The 8,930-nt window shown below is 33.4% G+C and overlaps 2 protein-coding genes across 2 annotated transcripts; one reads left to right on the top strand and one right to left on the bottom strand.

The window, feature by feature from the left end:
* The first annotated feature begins 213 nt into the window (after positions 1 to 213).
* Positions 214 to 4,820, top strand: LOC25483109 (3-ketoacyl-CoA thiolase 2, peroxisomal). The gene is made up of 14 exons (XM_013611760.3): positions 214 to 390; positions 1,084 to 1,160; positions 1,306 to 1,390; positions 1,492 to 1,618; positions 1,698 to 1,796; positions 1,881 to 1,948; positions 2,084 to 2,191; positions 2,295 to 2,372; positions 2,454 to 2,586; positions 2,679 to 2,775; positions 3,522 to 3,645; positions 3,730 to 3,838; positions 4,222 to 4,305; positions 4,398 to 4,820. Exons 1-14 carry the CDS (start codon positions 298 to 300, stop codon positions 4,502 to 4,504), a joined length of 1,389 nt encoding a protein of 462 aa, XP_013467214.1. The 5' UTR covers positions 214 to 297; the 3' UTR covers positions 4,505 to 4,820.
* Positions 4,821 to 5,674: 854 nt separating this feature from the next.
* Positions 5,675 to 8,658, bottom strand: LOC25483108 (transcription initiation factor TFIID subunit 11). The gene is made up of 4 exons (XM_013611759.3): positions 8,273 to 8,658; positions 8,087 to 8,174; positions 6,385 to 6,484; positions 5,675 to 6,213 (listed from the first exon to the last, which is right to left on the bottom strand). Exons 1-4 carry the CDS (start codon positions 8,566 to 8,568, stop codon positions 6,086 to 6,088), a joined length of 612 nt encoding a protein of 203 aa, XP_013467213.1. The 5' UTR covers positions 8,569 to 8,658; the 3' UTR covers positions 5,675 to 6,085.
* Positions 8,659 to 8,930: the final 272 nt, after the last annotated feature.

The raw sequence follows: 8,930 nt of genomic DNA, 5'->3' as shown, positions 1-8,930 counted from the left end.
ACACTTAAAATCATTCTTATTCAAATTTGGGTTGAATTTAATTTTTTTTAAAGGATTGGATTGAATTTAATTTTTTTTAATATATTCTTATTTTGTCCTCTTACCAAAAAACAAGAATAAATATTTTATTTTTACATCCTTTATCCAAAACAAAATAAAAATTAAATTATTTTCCGATTACTTCGTGAAACAGAAACAATAAATATAGTAGAAAATAAATAGAAGTAATGTAAGAAACAATCTCATTCTGAACTTTTCTTCTTCACAATTCATTTCGATTCGATTTTCACTCTCAAGATGGACAAAGCGATTAACAGACAAAAAGTTTTGCTTCAACATCTCAATCCTTCTTCTTTTTCATCCAATGATTCATCTTCCACATCTCTCAATGTTTGTTTCTTTCTTCATCTTTTTCTCTTTGAATTTCTCAATTTTGCTTTGATTTTATCGCCTTTTAATTGTTTCTTTTGTGATATTTGATGACCCTTTTGGATTTTATGTGTGTTTTTGTTATCTTGATTGGTTGTTAGCTTGGAATTTTGTTAAAGTTGTGATCTTGAATTTGTTTGGATATTCATATTTGATGTAATCACCAAAAAGTATATGTTCATATTCATGTGGATTCTATTGTGGATTATCACTTTATGAGTTAAAATCAAATGATATATCGTCTCGATCATTGGAAATAGAAGCTCATGTTTATTATTTGTCTGATGAATGAGATGGTGACTTGATTGGTGTTGGTTTGATAAAAATAAAGGAAAACATATATGATTTGAGTTTTGAGGCATTCATATTTGTTATCCTGATTGTTGTTGATTCGATAAAAGTATATGAATTGGTACAAAGTAGAATGTTCATTGGAATATGAATTTTCAGGAGAGGGAATATTCTGCTTGACCCTTTACTCCACAAAGTTTCATTTATTGATTATTAAGCATTATTTTGAATTTGTGTTTATGCATGTGTATATTGAGATGTATGTAGTATGTAAATAAGTTTGTATATGTGTGTATGTTTATGATTTGAAATAAACTTGTTATGGTGGACTTATATTTGTATGTTGAACATTTGATTTCACAGGCTTCAGCATGTTTGGCAGGAGACAGTGCTGCTTATCACAGGACAGCTGCATTTGGGGACGATGTAGTGATTGTAGCGTGAGTTCAGCTATTACTCAAATTGAATTTTTCATATAAAACATGTGTTTTGTTTGATAATTGATATAGGAGATTTGTGGACAAGTTTATTTGAACTTATCTTATGATATAAGTAGTTATTGAATTACTTGTTATGTGCTTGCAGTGCATATCGGACTGCTCTTTGCAAAGCTAAACGTGGTGGTTTCAAAGACACTCACGCTGATGATATCCTAGCTCCTGTTTTGAAGGTTTTATTTCTAATTTCTAACTCCTTTACTACTTTAGTTCACGTTCTGTTCTATCAATGTGCATCCATTTACATGAACATGATGTTGAGGTTTCATTGTAGGCTGTAATTGAGAAAACAAACTTGAACCCAAGTGAAGTTGGAGATATTGTTGTCGGTTCTGTTTTGGGAGCTGGATCTCAAAGAGCTAGTGAATGTCGTATGGCAGCATTCTATGCTGGTTTTCCTGGTATGTCTAAATAATTTGTGTAACTGAATCTGATCGATGATTCTGGTTAGTTGTTTACAAATTTTTTTTTTCCATCCAGAGACTGTGCCGGTTAGGACAGTTAACAGACAATGTTCGTCTGGGCTACAAGCTGTTGCTGATGTAGCTGCTGCTATAAGGGCTGGATTTTATGACATTGGTAAAGGATGCATCAAATTGTTTTCTACTTGTGATTGCAATAACTTTTTGCACGTTGTTTTACCTTTAACTATTTTTTGTTTAGGTATTGGTGCCGGTTTGGAATCCATGACAACCAATCCAATGGCATGGGATGGATCAGTGAATCCTAGAGTAATTTTCCCATTTCCCCTAACTTTATCTCCTTTGCCAGATTAATTATTTCGTTTAATTTTTTCAATTTTGGTTTCTTAAAATAATACCTTTAAAGGGCTACAAGGTCGTGATATTTCTTACTTTGTCATGCAGGTGAAAATGTTTGAACAAGCCCAAAACTGCCTCCTTCCAATGGGGATTACCTCTGAAAATGTTGCCAGTCGCTTTGGAGTTTCAAGGAAAGAGCAAGATGAAGCTGCAGTAAGTTGAATATTTTTTTTATTGCAACATTATCTTTTCTCTTTTATTTATATTTTAACTTTAACAAACCATAACTAAATCTTGCGGATAATATTGTTGATAGGTTGAGTCTCACAGGCGAGCGGCTGCTGCTACTGCGGCTGGTAGATTTAAAGATGAAATCATTCCAGTTTCCACCAAGGTATTGGCCAATTTCCACTATAAGGGTATATTGTATTTTCCTTTCAGGTATTAGGTTCTAATTTAGACTTATCTTCAATAGATCGTTGACCCAAAAACTGGCGAGGAGAAATCTGTCACCATTTCTGTTGATGATGGAATTCGACCCAACGCATCAGTATCTGACCTAGGAAAGCTTAAAGCTGTGTTTAAGAAAGATGGAACCACCACTGCTGGTATAAGATCATAAAAATGTGATTCATTTCCTCAAATTTTTTCTAATTATTATAACATTATTTAATCATTTGATTTGATGTCTGTGTTTTAGGTAATTCTAGCCAGGTGAGTGATGGTGCTGGAGCTGTTCTGCTGATGAAAAGAAGTATTGCAATGCAAAAGGGGCTACCCATTCTTGGTGTATTCAGGTACTTCATTGGTAACATGAAAGTTATAACCCCTCACAATATTTATAAACCGATTTCAAATTGGTACACAGTATGTTCTATAAACAAGGAAGGCCCAGTGGATTGCCCTGCTTTTTAACATAATGATATAAATTAGAATGTGTATTTAACATGAAATGTGTGATAATTTTTGGACAAATATCAAATCAGTGGTAATTTATCAGCAGAATATTGTACTTTCTCTTGTTTTGGAAATTAACTCTCATGTGTCTGTTTCCTTCTTATGTTGAATCTAAAGTGATTGTTAAGTTTAACCAGCTAAGTACCGATTTTGTTTCTTACTTCTCTGGAAACTTCTGACGCAAGTATTCATCTTCAGGACATGATCAATTAAGCACAATAGCACATATAACCCAATCCAACATGTATTATAAAATTGTGTGGACAAATTTCTGTTTTCTGCAGTGTATTGTAGTACCCCTTTCTCACAGGATTTGATACTTTTGCCCTTGCATTGTATTGATTGTGGTGATACTACAATACACTGTAGAAAACAGGAATTCGTCCACAATTTTAAAAAGGGGCTCGAATACTCATTGCATAAAATACACTGCAGTGTATTGTAGTATCATTGCAGAAAATTGTGTGGAAAAATTCCTTTCTCAATGTTGAATCTTATTCCATTTTAAAAATCATCTCATTGCAGAAATGGTATGGAAAATTCTTAATTATAATCTGACGAACATTATTTGTTGGTTGTAATGTAGGAGTTTCGTCGCAGTTGGTGTTGATCCTGCCATCATGGGTGTTGGCCCAGCTGCTGCAATTCCAGTTGCTGTGAAGGCTGCAGGTCTAGAGCTTGATGACATTGATCTTTTTGAAATAAACGAGGTATTTAACTAATGTTCTTATCTTATTTTCCTTTTTTCTCACCATTTGTTTATGTACTAACTTCAATGATTTGCATATATTCAGGCTTTTGCTTCTCAGTTCGTTTATTGTCGTAACAAGCTAGGACTTGACTCACAAAAGATCAATGTTAACGGAGGTGCAATGGCAATTGGGCATCCTTTGGGAGCAACAGGTATATATACCAAAAGTTAACTTCTATTTTCACATTCCAAAAGCAACAGTACCACTGCTGCTTAATGAAGCTTTGAACTTTATCAAATACTAGTATCCTTTTTGTTTTGAAAGATACCAATATGTTCGGGAGATAGATCACACACACACACACATGACACTGAACATACACATACATACCAGTAATAATTCAAGGAAATAAAAGTTATTGAATGGAAACATATGATCTCATCTATAGCTAAAGTAACCTAATAGATTTATGTATTTTCAAACAAAAATGTAATGTGCCTTGGAACATGGAACTATGAAATGTGAGAAACAGAATTGAACTAAACTGGTACCACATACATATGCAATTCAATTTATTTTATTTTTGGCATGTAGGTGCTCGATGTGTAGCAACTCTATTGCATGAAATGAAGAAACGTGGCAAGGACTGTCGATATGGAGTAATATCTATGTGCATCGGTACACTCACTTTCTCACTCTGCGCATGTTTACGGGTGTGTGTGGTCTTGAACACCATATAGTTAATATTGTTTTTTGTAAATTGTGAGCAGGTACTGGAATGGGGGCAGCTGCTGTTTTTGAGAGAGGTGATTCTGTTGATGAGCTTTGCAACGCCCGCAAAGGGGACAACCTTTTCTTATCCAAGGATGCTCGCTAGAATTAGATACTCAGTACTCGTTCCTATTTGGTTATTATTATCGATTAAGAAATTAGAATAAAAGCTCTGTTCTGTGAAAGTGAAAATGTCAATCACTGGTCAATAATAATTCTATAATTTCTATTCTAGTAGACGTGCAATTAGTTTGAGTTGTTTTTGTGTAGACCTTACCAGCAGAGTCTGTGTTTGGTAAAATTTATTGTATGAAAGGACGGGCTAATGCAATAGCATATCTTTATTATATCATGTGTTTCTTCAATACGAAATGTTGTTTCTGGATAATGTAATCACTTCATTTACCCTTTTACATTCTGAACTTGAACATGGATTGATAGAAAATGTATATATACATGTAAGCATCATTTTAATAGTAATGGCTTAGTTGGGAGTTGTGTGTGCGTGCAAGAGTGGACTGCAGCAGAAGCAAATCAAAGTTGGGTGTTTGTTGTTGCTGGAACAACATTAATAGCAGTATATGTATGGCTGCTGTTAATATAGCATACCAGTGCTTGGCTATCGCATTGTTGACTTTGCGTAGACCTCATGGTGTCTGGGTGGTATTCTGTTTGTGTTTAGCTTCAATACTGACATGAAAGCAAGTATATTTCTTGTCGCAGATCATATGGTTGCCATTTTGTAAGGGTTGTGCATATTTTATTCTTGTTAAACATTGCAACATCTTTCATAACCAAAGAAAACCTTATGTGTGTTTATTATGTTAATTAATATTTTATTTGCCTTTGTCAAAAGAAAAGGATGTACATCATTTCAAGCACATGAAATTTTAATTTTATTCTAGTTATTTAGTATATTATTGCCATAAGATACTGCTATTAATGTTAATTCCTCTTCTTTTTTATAAGACTCCACTTTTTTATAACCCAGTTATTGCTTCTAAGATGACGGTTCAGCTGTGAAGCACAACAAAAACACCATTTGATTTCAATAATTGTAAGTATATCCTTGAAAAAAATGACCATTTGAGAGGGCTGTTGAATTTTCTGCCAGAGAGGCCACCAATCAGGCTTTCAAGTTTCTTAATGCAAGAAGAGAGAATTTTCAACAGGGAATTTTGAGTAAGTTGAGAAAAAGATTGTGATGAGCAGAAATATACAAAGTTAAAAATTTTGTGCAATTATTCAACTTGCATATGTAACCAAATTGAATGCATTTAGAAGCGCAGGACTTGGTATCCATCTAACTATTTTAGAAGCAAATATTCAGACAAATTACTCCCTTTGATGAACTAAGCATAAATAAGGATACACTCCTTTTAACCCTTGCACAGTGATTTTCTATTCTAAAACACCAAATATGCTTGTAAGAACTTGTTGCTAGTTGATGGTGACAGGTAGTAAATTATAATACAATAAAAACATTAACTAATGATATTTTACACAACTAAAAAGAAAAAATGTTGCTCAAGTCTATTACACATTTTATTTTGTAGTAATGGATACCAACATTGATTCACTCTTTCCTGATGATTCGAAAAGCTGGACGTTTGGATTAAATGCTTTTCATGCCTGCAAGTCACTGTTGCAAGCAAATCATATGATCCCAAAAATCATATTTGCTCCATTACCGAAAGAGCCTCGAGGTTGTTCTTTTAAAGATTTTTCCTTCAAGCTTTAGTCGTCTATGTGCTTCTCTCAGATGGCAGGGCCGAATTGGTCCAGTTTCCTTCCTCTCTTTCATAATTGTTCTAGCTGCAAAGATAGAGTAACTTTGATTAATGGAAACAGTACACTGCAAAAAAATTACCTTAGAAACATGATATGCGCGCAGGAGTGTTCACTATGTTATATACCTTCACATTTTTCTAATTCTAATTATATTAAACGGAAGCATGTGATGTTTGTAAAGGAAAACTAATCTACCTGTTTCCACAACTTCACCCACGAACACTTTTGCAATCCCCGATACTGCAATCGTAATTGGAATCGAGATTTTCTGGGTCCCAGTGATGCTTGTTAATAACTGCTTACAGGAAACCAATAGAGAAGAGACAACTTGTGATCAATCATATCTTACTATAATATAAACTACTAGCTTAAATTGGAATGCAAAAATGGTAATCTGCAGTTCCATGTAGAAGTACATGAGTTCAAAAGCAGCATTGATGCACAGCCTAACATGACAAAAATCATTCTTAAATAATATACAAGGAGAAAACGTGAGTAAGGATAGCTCAGGACAAAAACTAGGGGACCCTAACCTACAAAAAGCAGTTCATGTGTACAAAAGAAACTGTATCCTGTTTATAAATAATCTGAACTCAACAGTTCAAAAAATTTATATTCAACAATTGCACGTGTTCTTGCTGTTATAGTATGATCAATGAAGAATCTTGAAATTAGAATTAACTTTTCCCTAATCAGTTTGGGATAAAAGAAAACAGAATGCCAAAGCTCAATTAATGTTGAAGGACACAATATCAACCTAACCTAGCATAAAAAAAATAAAAAGCTAAAACATGAAATTAGCTAATGCTTTGTTTGTTTGATATTCTGGGAAGAATTTAGAATGGTCACTGACTCATTCACTGTAGAAAAAGTAGAAAACAGGGACCCAACACTTCCATGGTGAGCATCTCATGTTAGAGTTTAAAGTGTCTAATATTAACTATTGATGAACAAATCAATAGTTGATATTACACACCCATCATAACAAAACACGAGTTTATTGAAATAACAACTGTTGGTTTTATTTGTCAAAAAAAAAAAAAAAAAAACAACCGTTGGTTTTATCACTTTACTATCTACTCACTATAAAGAGCTAAATTCAAAACAACCAGGCCTTAAAGACATCTGTTAATTCCTTTAGTTTCGTCTAAGAACAATTCAAACCCCAAATCCGGTTAATTTAAACTCATCCTCTTCATTTAACAACTCAAATATACACAATGAAACATCAATCCACCTAACAGCCATAACTAATCCTGATCATTTAACCCCAATTCTTCCACAGCCATGTATCCAGAAGTTAACACTGTGAAGCACTGACACGTAATAACAACAACAAAAAACAACCAAGCCTTATCTCACTAAGTGAGATCTACATGGATCAAACGACACCAAAATGCTCTATCATATACCATATTTCTATCTAACTCATCAATCACTAGATCTTTCTAAATAGTTTCTCTTATAATTTTTCTAGGTCTTCCCTTGCCTCCAATGATTTGACTACTCTCCATCTGATTTACTCTTCTTAGTTCTTACTACATAATCTATAAGCCATCTCTCTACATGCCCAAACCAACTAAGCCTAGTTTCCACCATCTTTTCCATTATAAGTCCTACCTCATCTCTCTCTAATATTGTCATTTCTAATGCTATCCCGTCTAGTCTACCACACATCCAACACAACATCCTCGTACAAAAAAAATAAGAAAATAAAAGTACGTGTCAGTGTTATGTCATGTTGGTGTCTGCCACCAACAATCAACAAAGGTCAAAACACCGAACACATCTTCAATCAAAAGTGTCAGCGCTACATAATAGTTAACATACCATTAACATACACACAATATCAAAATTAAAAACCTTATTACATGTAAAATTGAAGAAAAAAAATTACCCGCTTCATATTAGCTTTCTGGAATCCAGCTCTACGAAATGACTCATATCTACTCATTTGTTCTTCAGTAAACTGTGACAAAATAGCCCTAACAATTAACAAAAAAATAAAAATAAAATTAGGGTTTATGAAAAAATAAAATAAAAATAAAATAACATAAGAGGAAAGAAGAAAGTAAGTAGTAACTGCATCTTAGCCATTTTATGAGGGTCACCAGCAGTAGGAAACTTAGCAAGTTCAACATCCATATTATCTTCTTCTTCATCATCTTCTTCATCTTTATGCTTGGTGATTGTGTTATTGGAGTTTGGGGTTTTGATGTGATTGTGTTCTTCTTCATGAGTGAGAGTGGATTGTGGAAGAGATGAATTGGTGGAATTAGGGTTTTCTGTGGATGCATCTGGGTCTGGTTCGGTTTCAATTGGGGATTCTGGTGGTGATTCTTCGAATGCTGCTTCGAATGGATCCTTTGATTGCTTCATTCTCTTCAAACCAATACCAAAACTGATTCAGTATACTGTAGAATTCGAAGTTGTGTGTAGTAGTCAAATTCTACTTTACAAACATTCATTTATAAACTCTACTCATTTTTATATAAGGGTTAAATAAATTTTGTTGTCCATGTACAATTTGACATTTTATTTAATTTTAATAGTTGTTTTAGGCTTTAATTTTTTCCTTTTGCATTTAATATTAGTTCCTACTCAATTCAAAAATGTTTAATTTATATTTAAATTTTAAGTTTTTGAATAATTTTGTGCAGATGTGTTAAATACGTTACTAAAAGTTCTTTTGCAAAACACTATTAAAATTAAGTAAGACTAAGGCTCCGTTTGATTTGAGC

This window comes from Medicago truncatula, chromosome 1 (assembly GCF_003473485.1).
Source record: "Medicago truncatula cultivar Jemalong A17 chromosome 1, MtrunA17r5.0-ANR, whole genome shotgun sequence".
NCBI lineage: Eukaryota > Viridiplantae > Streptophyta > Magnoliopsida > Fabales > Fabaceae > Medicago > Medicago truncatula.
This window is presented reverse-complemented; position numbering and strand designations above follow the sequence as displayed.

What these genes read in the sequence shown, in the direction of transcription:
- LOC25483109 (XM_013611760.3), top strand. Translation starts at nt 298, where the DNA reads ATGGACAAAGCGATTAACAGACAAAAAGTTTTGCTTCAACATCTCAAT. An exon ending in ATGGATCAGTGAATCCTAGA is followed by an intron (nt 1,949 to 2,083) that starts GTAATTTTCCCA and finishes TTTGTCATGCAG; the next exon opens with GTGAAAATGTTTGAACAAGC. An exon ending in ATCTTTTTGAAATAAACGAG is followed by an intron (nt 3,646 to 3,729) that starts GTATTTAACTAA and finishes GCATATATTCAG; the next exon opens with GCTTTTGCTTCTCAGTTCGT.
- LOC25483108 (XM_013611759.3), bottom strand. Translation starts at nt 8,568, where the DNA reads ATGAAGCAATCAAAGGATCCATTCGAAGCAGCATTCGAAGAATCACCA. An exon ending in AGAAAGCTAATATGAAGCGG is followed by an intron (nt 6,485 to 8,086) that starts GTAATTTTTTTT and finishes TCCTGTAAGCAG; the next exon opens with TTATTAACAAGCATCACTGG. An exon ending in GGGTGAAGTTGTGGAAACAG is followed by an intron (nt 6,214 to 6,384) that starts GTAGATTAGTTT and finishes CTATCTTTGCAG; the next exon opens with CTAGAACAATTATGAAAGAG.